Raw genomic sequence first — 17,866 nt, forward strand, 5'->3', positions numbered from 1 at the left:
GTATGTATTCAAATGTACAATAATAAATAATTATCCAATGAATCTCTATCTCTATCTAGATTAGCCAAGCACATTGAACCTACAATAAAAGATAAAAAACTTAAACCATACAGAAATGCTATTACACTGCTGCAGACTTCATCAGAAAATTTTATAACAAACAAAATCAGATTTTTAAAATCAAAACTAGTTTTCTTTCTTTCTTTCTTTCTTTCTTTCTTTCTTTCTTTCTTTCTTTCTTTCTTTCTTTCTTTCTTTCTATTACACTTTAATAATTCAACAACATTACTTTTGCTTTTTTACCATTTATCAGACATCTTGTTTCTGAAAACATAACATCAATCCAATTTGTTCTCAGATGGAAGGAAAGGGGAAATGGCACATGGTGGCATTGGAAAAGGAAATTTTGTTCCTTTATCTTCTTTTCTGACCAAGTAAGTGATATCATCAATGGAATGGACTGTAAGAATGTGTACCATAAGTATATTAAAAGAATGACTTGGATTTTAGTGAATTCCTAAATGATATTATTTAAGTATGTTTTTTCTTGTAATATATCACAATAATCCATTAGAAGATTTTCATTTCCAAGGTGCAATAACAGTTCTGTGAGCATGCAGACAGTGTTATTTTTCATTAACATATTTTTTGTTTTAAATGAATCTCAACACCCATACCTTCCACAGTTAGGAGAGCTATGCTAACAGAGAATCCAATAGGAAGTAGTTCCTCGTATACTGAGATATCAACAAGGTGTCCAACTTGTCTATTTCAGAAGATCATTAATATTTTTTTCCAAATTCTGAAAAAGCTTGGGGCTGTTCTTTGTTTCTAATTTCAAGCAAAAAAAGGTCTGTTTTTCCTACAGAAATATAGAGGAAAGATTAGGAGTCTTCCATCTGTGCACTATAAGAAGATAAGTGAGCAGTGAAGCAAACGATATCACAGAGTGTTGTCCCATCTGGTGTTACTGTGAATAATGCTATTAGAAGATTTGGATTATTTGTAAATCTAAAGCTGTTAGATAAGCGAAGATTTTTTTTCCAATATGATCTGAGTGTAGAGCATCCCCAAGAGGGACAGGTACTTGATGTCATTCTTCACACAATTAATGCAAATATAACTATTAGATATGAGTACTGCTCTGAGAAAATTAAAGAAAACTGCTCCATCTTAATCTGATGTGCAAAACTATTTACTGGAAATAACACTCTCTTACTGAATTTATTCCTGAACCCAGAAATCCTTTATACAATTCCTCCAATAGATTCAACACATGTGGCAATGATCAACATGGATCATCAAAGAAGAGCCTCATATCATCACAGCACAGATAATTTTTGTTGTTCCCCTATAAAGTCTTTAATCTCTGACTGCTTAAAAAGAAATATTCCAGATGTTCACTATAACTGCTTTTATTAGCATCATCATAAAGTATGGTAGATTTTTACTTTCCCTCATCTTGTTGGTGAACAAATATGTCAGGTCCTTTAAAAAAAAATCTTCAGTTTTAAATTTGTTTGCAAATGTAAAGGCACTCTGATGTCTGCCAGTGTCATTGAGACAATTCAGACTAGTAAAGCAATGCTAAAATTTTAAGAGTAAACACGCAAGATATCACATCATATAGACAAAAATTTAAAAGACGTGGTTTGAGAGCTTGTTGACATGCATCTCACATTTTGTTTATGATAAAATTCATATAATTGTACTTTAAAAAGTGTAAAATTAGTTTATTTTGGCATTGAAGGCTGGCAAAGTGTTGCATTTAGATTCAACATGCAAGTAAGAATTCTACTGCACTCTCTACACATGGCAATATTGCACTACTACATTTTGAAAGTAGTAAAAAATGACAACCTACATACATTCGTCTTAAAGGCAATATAGGGTTTTGTAGTAATCCAACACATATATCTGTAAGTATGTGATAAAACTTGGAGTACTCAGAGGAAATGAAGATAGAAGAGGAATCTGCAAACTCCACACAGACAATGAGCAGGAATTTTAATGCATGACTCTGGCAGTAATGCAAACTAAAGAATCTATGATTGTAAGATACAGAGTATAAAACATAATTAATATTAATCTATATTTTAATAGGGGGCTTTTCCCCCTGCTCGCTTTGCTGGCTAACCCCCCAGTCTCTGCCACCACAAGGAGACACAGTCACTCCTTCAAAACCCACTTTTAAACAGTGATACAGTGGGAAACAAATATAGTTTTTTTTTACCTCCTCTTTGCTCGATCAGCTGCTGGCCTGCTGATGCTGCCGTGCCGCGTGATCTGCATCTTGCGCAGCACACTTCTGTCATATCACCTATGTCCATATATTCAATCTCTTCTCGCTTTTACCTTTTCATCAATATCACATTGAATTTTGATTCTGTGTTTGGAATTACATCATGCTAACGCAATGCCCGTAAATGAATATCATTTCTTTCTCTCTACAAGAGATGTGTCTGACAATAGCATTCACACAAATGAGAAATGATTTCTCTCGTGGGATTTCACTTTCACCAAACAACAAATCTTTTAATTCTCGCAGATAGGCCTCTTCATTGGGAAGAAACACTACTTTTTTTGCCTTGATGGTAACACAAATTAGGCGATCTACAAGTCTCCGACTTAAAGTTTAAATCCGAACAATATATTCAATCTCTTTTCGCTGTTCTGTTATTTCACTGAGTAATATTTTCCATTTGTTTACGCCAATGCGGTCTTTACTATCCTTTTTTTGAGACTTTCGAATTTTCATACGTCCATTACCTCTAACCTGCTCTGCATGTGTACTGCACCGACGTTTCTGAATTCTTTACGATGTTCCACTTTGTCATCTACTCTTTATTTTATTTTTGGCCCCGGGCGTGGTTAAATCCCTTTGCCCAAAGATCGCGGGACGTGAAAGTGTCTCTGTGAGAAAATCACGTCTCATCTCCTTTCAACCTTCCAAGATTTTTTTTTATAATAGAGAAATGTAAAATAATACGATTAGATCAATGGCAAATGGCTATTAAAATTTTATTTCCCCTTCATTCTTATTTTATACAATGTAATCTTAAATTTACTTTTGTGTAATGTTATATGGTGACTGGTTACTTTTTTGTTAGTTTTGTCAAAAGTGTTTAGCATGTGTTACCAGATTTTACAAACTTGTACTATATGGAGTATTAGCTACTTGGTTTTGTGAATATATTCAAGGAGAATTAAAGTATATAATTCACTAAGGTTGGTTTAAATGCATTAAGATTGTAGTTGTACAAAGGTTTTTTTCTGTATTTTTTACAGTTTTCCAGTTATTTTTTGTCCTGGCTTGGCAAGAAACAGATAACTAATTTCGAGTTGAACCAGAAGATGTGTGCAAAAGGCAAAATAAAACAAATAAAATATAAATGAAGCGACCAAAACCCAGATGAAAGGCAAGAATCACTGTCAAAATTCATGCAAGAAGTCGAAAACCAAGCAAAACATGAAAATCAATAACAAAGAAAGCAAAGAGTTAGCATGTTGAGTGAGTGTGGGAATGAAGAGTGTAATATGGGTGGCTACAAACTGGTCTTAACCTAGAAAAATGAAAAGTGAAGTGGATCTTAAAATGTGATGGGAAAAATAAAGTATAAGAAACCAGACCCACCCAGCATTTAATTACTTATAGGTCAATAAACCTAGAAGCTAATTTTTGAGACAGTACTCTAAGCCAAATATTTCTGGTTGATAAGCACATTCTTTGACCTATTGTCAAAATTTTTACTTTTTTGCACTTCTTGTCTGCAATGCACTCCATAGATAATCCTGCTTTGCTTAAATTCCTACAAATAATCTCCCATTTGATATAAAATTTACTAAAATAATCCTTAACACATGGAACATTACATGGAGAGGTTGCTGATTCAGACTAATGAGGACGAAATCCATACTAGCATTCAAATGATGACATTTTTATGGACAAATGAAGTAGAACACTTCTGGAAAATTCTTCTGTGGGCAACATATCAGTCCAATCATCTTGTTCACAATTTATAGCACAGTGTAAATATCTTCCAGGTCTTGGTTTAACCTTTCAGTTTGAGTATTGGCTTTCATATGATACCCAGATGTCAAGTGTACCTTGCACCCAAACTTCTCACCCAAACCCAAAGGCTTTCCAAAACTATATATAAACTATATATAAACTGCAGACCCCTGCCCAACACAATGGAAGATGGGGATCCATGAAGGCACATTACTGTTTGTAAAAAAACTTCTGCCAGTAATTTTGCTGATCATAGCTCTTTGAGAGGAACAAAGTGAGTGCTTTTACAGAATCTATTGACTATAACTAGAATAGTGGTATAGGCTTTGGAGGGAGGCAGATCTGTGTCAAAGTCTATGGAAATGTTCCCAAGGATGGAATGGTACAGGAAGTGGCAGGAGCAATTTCAGCAGTGGTCCAGTAGTTTTTTTTTGTTTTTTTTTTGATTGACAAGTATCGTAAGCAGCAACATAGTTCTTGACATCTGTTTCCAGCCTGTCCACTAAAGTGTTGTTTTTAACAGGTTCATCTTCTGGGCCACCTTTTGGTGTCCAAACATAGGCAACTGATGGCACAGATCTTGCGCCCAATCTGTCAAATTAGTAGGCTTGAAAAGTTTTCCTGCTGGTATATTTATAGTGGTATTTGTCTGACCTTGAACACTACGAACCTGATTAAAAATTTCTTCCAGATCTGGTACATTAAGTATGCCAATAATTTTTTTTCTGTGGCAATAATAGGTGTGTGGTCCTCACAAAAAACATTGGGCTTGTGAATGTAGGAAAGGGCGTCTGCCTTTTCGTATTTCCTGCCAGGGCGATATGTTAAAGTAAAATGGCATTAGCTGAAAAATAAAGCAAATTGAGCCTGGCAAGCATTTATTCTATTTGCAGATTTTAAATACATTAAGTTTTTATGATCAGTATGGATAACAAAAGGAAATGTTGCTCCCTCTAAATAAGGATGTCACTCCTCCAAAGCCAACTAAATTGCCAACAGCTCAAGGTTTCCTATGTCATAGTTTCTCTCAGTAGAAAAGACACACGAATGAGTAACTCCTGTTTTGGGACATCTTTGTGACAGTATAGCTTCAGTTCTGATACTGGATACATCTACTTCTACGATAAAATTCAATATTTGGGTGACATAAGATGGGAGCAATGGTAAACAAATGCTTTATATGCTCATAGGCTTCATTTGCCTCCTTCATTCATTGAAATGTTTTATGAGTTTTCCTTATAAGCATATAAACTTATAATATGGTTAATAAGGATATATGAGTTTTAACAGAACTAAAGTCTTTAATAAATTGTCTATCATAATTTGCAAAACTGACAAATCTCTGGACTTGTTTAACACTCTCAGGTGGTTTCCAATCCATGATAGTGGAGATCTTGGTATTATCCATTGCTAAACAAGTCTGTGAAATTTCATATCCCAAAAACAAAATCTTTTCCTGGTGAAACTCATATTTTTCTAATTGAACAAACAGTTTATTCTCACAGAGACGACAAAGAACTACCTTATCATGTTTCACATAAGTGATTAAGCCCTTAGAGAAAATCAAATTATCACCTGTGTTTACTAATACACAATTTCCCAAAAAATCTCTAAAAATGTCATTAACAAATGACTGGAAAAAGGCTGGAGTATTAGATAATCCATATGGCATTACTCTGATTTTGTAATGTCCAGACATAATATTAAAGGCAGTTTTCTATTCGTCCCACCCACATTCAAATAAAAGGTTATATGCACTTCTTAAGTCTAATTTAAAAAAAAACACCGTAGAACCTGTACCTTGATTCAGAATAGAAGATATAAGTGGTAAAAAGGAATTTCTTTTGAGGGTAATTCTATTTAGCTGTCTGAAATCAATACAGGGTTAATGACCCCACTCTTTTTTTTCTCAACAAAAAAGCCAGCTTCTATTGGTCTATTGGACAGGGTTATAAAACCATTCTGCAACTTTCAGTGATATATTGTTCCATAGCATTTTTTGTGGTTGTGACAAAGTGTAAACTTTCCCTTTAGGTAATGGAGCCTCTGGCACTAAATCAATGGAGCAATCATAGTCCCAGTGCGAAGGTAACACTAGGGCTTGTTGCATATTAAATACATCAACATACTCAGAATATTCAGAAGGCAGGATTAATATTGTATTACAAATGACTGGTCTTGGTATGGTTCTCAAGCAATTCTGAACACAGTACAAGCCCCATTGCAAAATATATTCCGTCTCCCAGTTAAAAACAGGATTGTGCTTGTGTAACCAGGGGTATCCAAGGATTATTTGAGGCAAAGGAGACTGAATAACACAAATAAACATTGATTCATTGTGAAAGATTCCTATTTTGACTGTGGCAAAAAATGGACAACTTTTCTAGTGTATGCATATTTTTTCTTGGATTTCTGAAAATACAAAATGGCCTCCTTATTTCTGCCTGAAAGAGATTTTTGTTTGGTATGATTAAAAGTGATTTCTCTGAAAAGACTGCCAAGTATCTTTTAAGGCTCCAAATTTACTACTGAGAGCAGCAAGACAATATAAAGGAGAAACACAGATGAAATGAAATTTCATAGTGCTGTTTAAATTTTAAATACAGATGTCAAATGTTCTGTATATTAAAAAAGCAACTCTGCTGTTGCAATTGAATACCCAATAAATGATTGCAGTGCAAGATTGTTTTGCAGTTCTAGTTCATAAAACAGTACTCAAGACAGAGTATAATACTCCAAACATTTAGCATAAAATAGCAATTTAATGTACATGTGGTAAACCATTTTAAAGGATTGTTTTTACATTCTTTAAGGTATTTATTTAAATAGTTAACATTTTTGAAACCCAAAATTTCCAAAAGAAGCTTAATCATTTATTGTAAAAATATAAGCTGAAACATCTCCAGTTATAGTAATATTCTATAAGTATTACATATGGATAGCCCCCAATGAATGATTTCACTGTTAAAGCTAACATTGCTGTATAGTGACAGGTGAACACTAGAGAACCTGGAAGGTAAAGTAGGAAGGGTGACAGGCAAGCAAATTGACAACTTCTATTTAAATCAAAGGGCACTCAGTTAAGACTTTTGGTAAGGTTTCTTATTTTAGCTTGAAGGATGTGGTATCATTCAAACAACCAAAAGGAACCAGAGACTTTGATGACAAAACTAAAGCACAGCTAAGGCACAACATTCTATTTAGGTCTATGATTTCTGTACTAATCAACCCGACCACCTTTTGTACAATGTGCTATATACAGTTCTGAGCCAAAGACAGTCTCAGGATAGTCTAAGAGGAGGCCTGAACAGTAGTTGAGAAGGAGCAAGCCAGCAAGATGCTTCGGATGTGTCAGAAAGGAATGCAAATGAAAACATAACAGGGCATGGACAATAAGATTCCTTTGTTTCATCCCTAGAGCCGTTATCCTTGTGGCATGAAACTTTTTATCTCTGGAATCTATGACAGCCTACCTAGCTGATCAAATTTTCTTTAGTACCAGGGATACTCCCTTTCTTGCACCCAATGTCAGTGGGATATGCTTCTGTTGCCTGCTTCTCTGTATTGCAAACACCAGGTCATGAAATTCATATTTTGCCATTATTACAAAAAGAATAATTATCACAACTATTTAAACGTTCAAATAAACTGCATTAGTACTTTAGCAATCTTGCTAAATAATAAATATGTAATCTGGAGAAAAAATCAAACAAGTCAGAAAATGTGCACATGCTTCACACACATGCATTTTTTCTTTTTTTATTTTGCATTACTTCATAAAAGTCACTGATATTACATTTTTGTTTAAGAAATATTTAAAAAATAACATTGATGATAGAATGTAATTACATGCATTAATAGGGTACATAATGTCAATGTTTTAAAAGTATTTTTACATACAATAGAGGTAAAAACTGAGCCTACTTGTAGTGTCTGAAATGGCTGTCATAGATACGAGATTCCAATTCAAGTGATGTAAGAATTTAATTGATTTACATACTATTGGTAGTCTGCGGTGGGCTGGCACCCTGTGTTGGTTGGCATTGGCTCCAGCAGACCCCTGTGACCCTGTGTTAGGATATAGCGGGTTGGATAATGACAGACTATTGCTAGTTGTTAGTTGAGGAGGGTCTGTGACAAACTGTATTTCGTATTACTTTAATGTAAAAAAAGAAATGTCGGATGTATAGTTAAAACAAAGGATAAACAAAGATGAAATGAAATTTCATAGTGCTGTTGAAATTTTAAATGTAAATGTCAAATGTTTAGGTCAAATATTTAGGTAATTTTACAAGGTAAAATTATTGGCATATGATGTATAGGAGATCACTGTGACAATTATTCATTGAAAATTAAATCTACAAGACAATAAATCGTGGATGAAGTGGAGGCTTCTGAATACTTTTGGAATGTATTATAGGGTCGGTGAAATACTGAATCATTATCCTATGTAGATAATGCACTTGAGAATTTGTTTATACATAAGTACTGATTCCATGTCTATTCACTGAAGGCAGAATTGCTTACTGAGACAAGCTAAGAAGCTACTTCCTTTCTATTAAGTTATCAATAAGTATAGTGAATACTTGTTCTCCTTGTGTGCATTTTTACTTTTATTTGAGTAGCTGAGTTCCCAAAAAGAACATATTTTTCTGTTTTAAGGTGAACAATTTCAAAAATCTGGAGTTGCTTTTTAAAAAGAGACTTTTTTAAATTTGTTATTCAAGAGCATTTTTATCTATCTATATTATGTACATATTTATTTTTTATCTTATTTATCACTTTTTGTATTTGTTTCTTGTAATTCCATTTTTCTTTAACTTCTTGTAAAGCAGTTGGGGCTAGATGTATTGCATAAAATTATGCTATATAAATAAATGTTGATTATGATATTTTGACAAAAACTGAACATTCCCAAGAAACTTCTGGGAAAAAAAAGTGTATCACATTTCAGTAAAAATCAATCTATAATGTGGACAGACACCCAGACAGACATGACAATTATAGTAGGTTCTTTTTATGTGAATGTATAGAAATATGCCTCATATCTGCAGAACAAGATTACAAGCCACTAACCTAATGTAAAATAACCACTATTCTGTAAAAACACTGACTGAAATCTAAGCATGTGGGAAACTAGAAAATGTTTACTGTCATATTGAAACATTTTTCTAATATTACCTGGATTATTATGATCTTGTAATAGCTGCAGCTGCCCAGAAACAAATTAAATATGAAAGGACATGTAGAGTCATAGTCAAGGGAGAGGCTATGGTCAAAAATACTGGGAAGAAGTCAAAAATAGTGATTTTCAAAGCATTAAATTTATAAACTAAAGTCGAGCTCCAAAAATCAAACCAGTACTTAAAACAACAAAATATGCATAAAGCACAGAATTTGTTTCTTTAGATTTTAATTCCAAAAGTAGGACATCTAACTTATCTATCGGCACCTTTAATAATATTAATGTCACATACAGTATAACGGCATCGGCCATGTGACTGGCAATGGTTTTGTCATAATAAACAATAGGACTGCAACCTCAAAAAAGGAAGCTTAAAATGGTAGTGGTGGCAGAAAAATCAAAACAAAATTGTGGTGTGATGATGCTACTGACAAAACATTAAAATTAAACAATACTGATAAAAATAAATAAAACATATGCCAAAACTAAAAAAAAAAACATTTCTTAGGCACATAAACTCAGATTCACAACAAGTATGTACAGTGATTATTATTATTATTATTATTTTGCTAAACATTCATTAATCCATACATTCAGTTTTTTGACTTTGCTTTACCTGTTATCCTGGAAGGGTTGTTAGTCTATTGAAGCACACATTCCTTAAATTGCTTAAGATGGACTACTATAGAGTTGTCATTTAGCATAACATGTATGTTGCTGGGATATTGGGGGAAAAAAATCGCAAAAATCCCATATGGAAAACATGTCATTTTTTTAGAAAGTGCCAATAACAAAATCTATATCCACATATAAACCAAAAGTACATATTTGCCCATTCTTTGTTAAAATATCCTTACCTATTGCTGGAATTGTTTCTGAGTTTGTCTGCCAAGGCCCTCCTACTAACACTTGGTGGAGGGCAAGTTGGAAGAGGTGGAGGAGGAATGGAAGGCAAAGGAGGTAGATTTCTTTTACCCTTCCCAAGCAATTGGATGGAGCTGGAGGGTGCCCCTTGTCCATCATGCTGAAAAGTACGTTGGGGTTTAGGAAGTGGATTTATGGAAGGTGTCCCTGGCTCAGTGTATACATTTTCCTGATTTTTGCTTCTGGGACTGGACCGTTCTATATCCAGGGTCCCAAAAATAGGCTCCTTCATTTTCCGTTCATTTTCACCTGTGTCTTTAGCAGGAGAAACAAAATAATTGCCTGGCAAGTCCAACTGGGGAATATTTGGTCCTTCTTTCATGGCTTGCTCCAGTTTTTTGATATGAGCCAGAACAAACTTATTGTCTCGAACCTTATCTTGTGATTTTGCAAAGCTACATTTATCAATTTTCCCTTCCTTCTCTTTTACAGATATTTCCATTGGTTTAGGTGGGAAATCCTCATTTTCTCCAGCATTTTCCTTCCCAATTCCCTGCTTTTCCCAGGCCACAAATCTTTTGCTGTCACTTCTCCGTACTTCAGCTTTTTTCACCTCCTCTTTTTTGGGGATGTCTGTTTCCTTCCGGCTCAGCAGCGGGGAGGGCGATGCTTTTTTTCCCTCCCACTGAGAGATCTTCTCCCTTATACTGGCTTTGCTCTTAATGCTAACCTGTCCATTGCTGGACAACTTATTGGTATCGGTCAGGCCATTTTCATTGTTTTGTGGCTCTGCACTCATCCACTTCTGTGTCAGCATGGTGTCACACCCCAGGTAATCAATCAGATTCTCCAAAGAGGTGAAAGGGGTCTTAGTGTCCCCTCCCAACCTGAGGCCAGGATTAGGTACAACTGCAGTTAATATGTTCTCTTTTTTAGATCCACAGAGCTGAAGCCTGGAAAACAACAGAAACAGTTTTAATACTAGTTTTCAAAGTAAACAATAAGTTTTTGCAATATTAAAATGAACAATAATTTAACTTTTTTTTGCACAACATTGAGGTTCATAAGACTATTGTAATATACTATGAAAAATTCTTCCAGGTAACGGTTACCTACATTAGCCTCCTGTTGCTTTACTGTCACTGTAATCATGACTGGGTCTATAGCTAAAATGTGATTGTGTGTTTTACACATGACAAACTCTTAAAACTTTTCAGTGCAGTTTAAATCAAAACACTCCAGGCTTTAATAGGATCATAAGTCAAGTCATCTTTAAAATCTAGCATTCTTGTCAATTTAAAAACTTTATAGTGAACTAATCATTGTGTGAAAAGATTTATTTGTGTTTGATTTAAATGAATCTCTAAATGTTAACAGTATTAGAAACTAGAACAGTGTGAAGTCAGTATTAATGTTAATAAACGTTTTGTTTTTACTTTTTTCAAGGATGCATAAATACCAGACTTGAGTATGTACTGAAGAAACTATGGTGAGTGCATTGAATTTGTTGGATTGTATATATTACAGAATACAAAGGGTGTTTGCCCTGCTTTTGGGACCGTTAGTGCTTTGTAAAAATCACTTCACTTAATGTGTGTAAATACAAGAACACTAGGAACAATAAATAAAAAATACAAAGGACTTAAAAGAACAGTAACTGTTTTTCCTGGTGCCCGTAAGCATTACACATTAACTAAGGACAAAATCTCAGGTTTCGTTTAGCAAAGAAACATCACACAGCAAAACACTGTCAGCTCCTCCTCTTGAACTCAATAAATACATATGCTGAATTAGAATGAAAACAGATACCTTCTCCAAAACCAACAAAGATCTGGAAAACTGGGTGAAAATATAGTATAAAACAAACAAACTCTTACAAAAGAGTCTTCAAATTATGTGTGTTCTGAAAAATACCCAAGGATCAAGGCATTTGATTACTTTAAGCTGCCCTATTGGAACACCTTATTTTTGTATCATTTATTTGAGAGTCAGGCTTTAAATGTTTCAACATTTGCAGGCACACAGTTCACCCTTCTTTCTAGTTGTCTTTTCCTTGAAAAACTCCAAAGGTAAAATATACACAATGGATTTCCAGCCATGTTTTCTTTAATTTCAAAATGACTTCAGGTGCATGTTATTTCCAATTACACCCTGTTCATGACTTAACAGCATGGTCTGACTTAATGAAATGCTTGAACTAAGCGCTATCAGGACAAAACAGCTGCTTTCAATGTTCAGCAACAGCAAGTCACAAATCAAAAATCACACAGGAGTATTACAACCAATGCCCAGTCTGCTAAACCATTTAAATTATTTGGGTTACTGCTAATGGAAAAAAATAGGCAGAATAAGTCCTGCCCAGGATTTGTTCCTGCCTTGCGCCCTGTGTTGGCTGGAATTGGCTCCAGCAGACTCCTGTGACCCTGTAGTTAGGATATAGCGGGTTGGATAATGGATGGATGGATGATTAATAATTAATTATAATATTTTGTGCCCATTGAAGCTAAATTATGCTACACCTTGCAGCAATCTTGTATTGTAGCAAAATGGGTTCAGAAGGTGGATGGATGGATGCACAACTTTTATAAGTGTATGATCACTGAGTACCTCTGGGCTCTTTTGCAAAGTCTTGAATGTTTAAGTATATAAAAATATTAGCATGCACTTTTAACCCACCTCCAGTATAAGATTACATTGCTGAACAGGTAGTTTTTTTGCTCAGCATATCATTTTTTTTTTCTAATCGAGGTTTTAACTCTGAATGCAGTAAGAATGTAAAACTGAGTTATTTGCTCAGCTATGCCATAGACTATATTTCAAGCAACATCTGTAACTAATTAAAAGATGATGCAAAGGGGCCTGTTGGATTGGAGCCCTTGAGTAGTGAAGCCAGTTAGATCTCCACTCCAGATGCACCAGCTTACTGGTCATATGATTGAGGTTAATCACATGCTGGAGAAAGGCCAAGTCAACAAGGCCTCCTCCAGAGTGTGTATGGCAGGGATTGCTCACATCTGCCAAATCACAATGCTTAACTCTTTCATTTCATATAAACGCTTACTTAGAAAGATTTTAGAACACTAACCTGGCTAAAGTGGGGCAAAATTTCTTAAAGTTTAAAATAAATTGTACATCTATCTGAAATGTTGCTTTTATAAATTAAACAATGAGCAAAAATTGTTAATGAATTACAAAGCACACCTCTAAAAAAGGTAGTTTCATATATAACACTAAAAACTTGAAAAAAATGCTAACCACTCATCCCAAAGAACTTCATAGTATCCATTCATTAACAGTATGTTTTCTAAATCAAGTGCAGTGCCACAATCAGCCAACCGAACTAGACCCAAGGTATGAACTCAAAATCCCAGGAAGAATTACAACTGTCTTCAGGCAAATTAAGAGACCAATTAATCTATCAACGGAAAAAAGGAATCCAGAGAACCTGCAGGATCAGCGAAGAATGTGGAGAAAGCACAGATTTTACATAAAAGGCACAGAAGTACGTCAATAGTGGGAAAGGTCTATGAAACGTATGTGCAATTCATTAAGAACAAGAATAACTCTAATTAATGTAAAATTTTATAGCATCTTTAATACTTTATGATACTTCAATCATTCCAATTTGTCAATTTCTAATCTCACTGAGCAATAAAGGGTAGCAAAAATAATATAAATCAGAGGTTTACTTTTAAAACTATTTTAAGACTGAGATACCAAACCAGACATATAAAGTAAAGTAAAGAATAGTTCAGTTTGGGTGAGTTTAGCAGCAGAATCTATTAGGGGACTGTGTTAGAACTAAAGTACTGTACTTTAAAGACAATGATTCTTTATTATTATTAATTATTAATTATTAATATGGTTAAGCTTGAAAAATCTATGGATTACACAAAACTGGGGCATTAAGATTAATATGGATGAGTGCCAAATGTCACATGAAGGCTAAATGGATCACCAATTATAAACTAAACCTTCGGGAAGGCTGACATTCATGGAGAAAACTTTGGGGACCATTTGGAATTTACATTTGATACAACATTCTAATTATAAAGTAATTATAAAAGAAAATACATTTTTAGGATTCATTGTAAAAACTATTAATTTAAGAGATGTTATGCTAAGACTCTGTAATGCACTAGTCAAACCACATCTGTGGTACTGTTTGCAGTTTTTGTCACAACATGATAAAAAAAGGGAAAAAAATACAAGGCATTTCCAAATTCTTTTTAGAGATGACTCACCAAGAACATAGACTATCCCTGAACTAAAATAAATGGCACATAAACAAATGAAACCTCTTCACCCTTGAATAGAGAAGGCTACCTGGAGATATAATATATAGGTTATCAAAATTTCTGAAGGCATCAATAAAGCTGACACAGCAGAATTCTTTCAGATAAAGAGTGAAGTCTGTTTTTAAGGACAACGTTAAGAGTTAAAGGGAAGTTTACTTACGACAGAGGGTGGGAAGCGCGTCTTCACAAAAAAAGATCATGGGAATCTGGAATGAACTGCCAAATCATATAAATGAGTCAGATACTTTGACAGCTTTCAAAAGTATTTGGACAAATATCGGGACTTCTTAGGTATTAGTTGTCCAAATGAGTTTGATGGACTGAATGATCCAAAGTTTGTGGAATCTTTGTTTATAAAAGTTTGTAAAACTTTGTATTAACTGACGCAGAATGAGAAACACTGACAGTTTAATAAAATATGCCCTATCTGTAACTCTAAACAAATATCTATTAACACTGTGAGTAGGAATCCTCTCGAAGTCAAGAATGAAGGAAAAGTTTATTTTCAGGACTAAAGCCAACATTTTTAGATGTTTCAAAAATAGCTACCCAATACTGCACTACAATGTTTGCATTTTTTGCAGCAGTTTTAACCCACATGTGGTTTTTGGGTTAAATAAATGTGAATTGAAGATCAGATACATTGAGCTATTCAAATAACAGATCAAAGGTAATCAAACAAGCAAATTATAGAGTGTCAAATGGGGGCTGCTTAGACTAGCAAATTATGTTAATTCCTTTTAATAAGCTACTGCAAGAAAGAGAGGTGCTCAGTTTTAAACATGTGCTGGATTACACCCTGTTCTTATAATCACTGCAGGCAGGTAGCCCACATCAAACTACTTTGAAGTAGTCAGTCAGCCATTATCCAACCCACTATATCCTAACACAGGGGTCTGCTGAAGCCAATCCCAGCCAGCACAGGGCACAAGGCAGGGACAAATCCCAGGCAGGTTGCAAGCCCACCAGAGGGCACACACACACACTAGAGACAATTTAGGATCACCAATGCACCTAACCTGCATGTCTTAGACACGGGGAGAACATGCAAACTCCATGCAGGGAGGACCCGGGAAGCGAACCCAGGTCTCCTAACTGCGAAGCAGCAGCGCTAACACTGCGCCACCGTGCCGCCCCCTACTCTGAACTAGTATATCTGAAATTAGTTGCTTTCAAAGCTTCCACACCTATCTTTCTTGCTTCTTCTCAAACACAGGCTCTGCCAGTTGTTATAAAATTAAATCGATAGTTTCTGTAGGTTATTAGTAAAATCATGAAAAAAGAAATCAGCTCCACAATAGCTGTGTAGGAATAGGTGGGTGTAATAAATGAATTAATGAAAGAATGGACCATTATGTTATATAATTCATATGGCAACTGCAGCATTTCAGCCAAATATATATTTAATGCACCAAATGCTCTATGTGTATTTTTTGTACTTTTTACAAAAAGTATACAGATAGGTTGTTGTAAGTACTAGTAATATTTCATGATTTCGTTTTCATCCTTAAGTTTTCTCTGTTTTAATATGAGCCATGTATGTTCCTTCATACTTTATCTATTCTAAACCATGATAGTGTGCATTATATAGTGTGCTTCCTAGAATGAACAGATTGAACTTTACTGTTTTTACATAGCATATCTTTGTTTGTCTGCAGTGATTTTTTCATCCAAAAGGGAAAGTAGAAAAATGCAAATGAAATGCATGAATTTTCTAGTTAAATTGCATATTCCCCATTGACATAATGAGGCAGGAAAGGGTACACACAAGACTAATGAGACTTGCAAGGGCTTTACGAGTTCTATATTTTTACTTAAATCCATGTTTCGGATAAATATATTTGACTAGTAGTTTTAATACAATATGAAACATTAAAACAGTATTACATAATACTGTAACTGTGGTGCCTCTTGTATTAGCCAGGGTTGACTTACCACAGCTGCAGGATCTCCATTCTAGTGTGGTTAAGTGAACCGCCCCTCTAAAGACAGAAAATTCATTGGGATGGTGCTGGCAAACACAGTATAAACAGTGTGTATTATCAATTACTAATTATAGAGCACCTTTAGTATGTTACATCAACCCAAGACAATTTATCCATATTACTAACCGAAGGTTATGGACGCAGAGCGCAGGGCGCATCAAAGTGCACGCGCACTGCCGCACTGCAACGAGCCCGCCCATAGCTAACGACACAGCCACAGAAAACATGCCTACCAGTGTGATCGCCACTGCAACGAGCCCGCCCATAGCTAACGACACAGCCACAGAAAACACACCCGCTAGACAAATGAAGCGCACGAAACAGCTCCCAGGCAAAGGAGTCACGGCTCAAAAATGAAACAGCTCAACTAACGGAAATACAAATCCGAGCCCATAGCTAACGACACAGCCACAGAGAAAACAAAAACGAAACGATTCAGCGCATATGTGAATCACATTACAGTATTACAGTACGGAATCAACTTGCTCTAATCCACTGTGCCAGTAATGTAGATCACATAACGATCATTCAGTTTAGTGCCCGCCCCAGAGTCTAGAGTCAAACGCAGCGGCGTCCCAAAACGCGGTGGCGCCCGCCCCAGAGTCAAAGGCAGCGGCTTTCCAAAACGCAGCACCTTCCCAGAGTCAGTACGTGGCGCCCAAACAACACAACCTGTTCACTACACTTGCTTTAATCCACTGTGCCAGTAATATAGATCACATGACGGTCACAGACTCTAACCCAGCGGCTTCCCAGACTCAGTGGCTGGCACACGAACACCACAACCTGTAAACTGGACTTGCTGTGCTCCACTCTGCCAGCAGCTGGTGTCCGCAAAAACAACGGAATCACATCTCCACAAAATGAGACCGCTTTACTACAGATATGCTTATGTAATTAAATGACATTTCCCCAGACGCACCCACCCTCCATGATATGTCATTCATCCAGATATCGGACGGAACAGAAACTGATTGCCATTCTTGGCTGTCTGATTCGCTAGCGAATCGCAGGCTTACTTGTATAGTCAGAATTAAGACTTTAACATTTTAACTCCTAACACAGTTGTATTTGTAATGTTTTCTTTTTCACATATTCATTTTATGTATAGTTGCAGTTCTTGTATAAAGTATGTTTATGTATCCATAATGTATTTCAAATTTTGGGTCCAGCTTATAATGTTGAGTGCTTTATGCTTGTGAATATTGTATATGTGCCATGAATGAACTATATGATGTAAAAATATTCTATTGTCATTTATCTTGATAATTTTTCTTTAACTGCATAATAAATTTAACTGGAAAAATCCAGAAATTAAAACTCAATAAACTGATAAAAATCCTGAATTGTCAAATGAATAAATCAATTAAACAAATGCCATACAATCACAAGCTTATTCACAAAACACCCATTCCTTTTGCAAAGCAGAAGCCCAAGTGAATAAAAAGGTCATCCATTGAATATATGATGTGCTCATTTGCTTTTCCCCTCTTGCATCAGAAATTGCCTGTCAAATTATACT

At 35.2% G+C, this 17,866-nt stretch overlaps 2 protein-coding genes across 3 annotated transcripts in view; both read right to left on the reverse strand.

Annotated features, from left to right (window-relative positions):
* tulp3 (tubby-related protein 3) overlaps positions 1–17,866 on the reverse strand; it is a 470,805-nt gene that overhangs the window by 139,394 nt on the left and 313,545 nt on the right. The gene's annotated exons all lie outside the window — the stretch shown is intronic.
* The window catches only part of si:dkey-82f1.1 (DENN domain-containing protein 2A), a 148,566-nt gene that overhangs the window by 61,163 nt on the left and 69,537 nt on the right, over positions 1–17,866 (reverse strand). For both annotated transcript variants that reach the window (XM_028805490.2, XM_028805480.2), the window contains exon 3: positions 10,055–11,014. In XM_028805490.2, coding sequence (XP_028661323.1) covers positions 10,055–11,014 — 960 coding nt within the window. The remainder of the gene's footprint in view (positions 1–10,054; positions 11,015–17,866) is intronic.

Source organism: Erpetoichthys calabaricus, chromosome 1, assembly GCF_900747795.2.
Source record: "Erpetoichthys calabaricus chromosome 1, fErpCal1.3, whole genome shotgun sequence".
Lineage (NCBI taxonomy): Eukaryota > Metazoa > Chordata > Cladistia > Polypteriformes > Polypteridae > Erpetoichthys > Erpetoichthys calabaricus.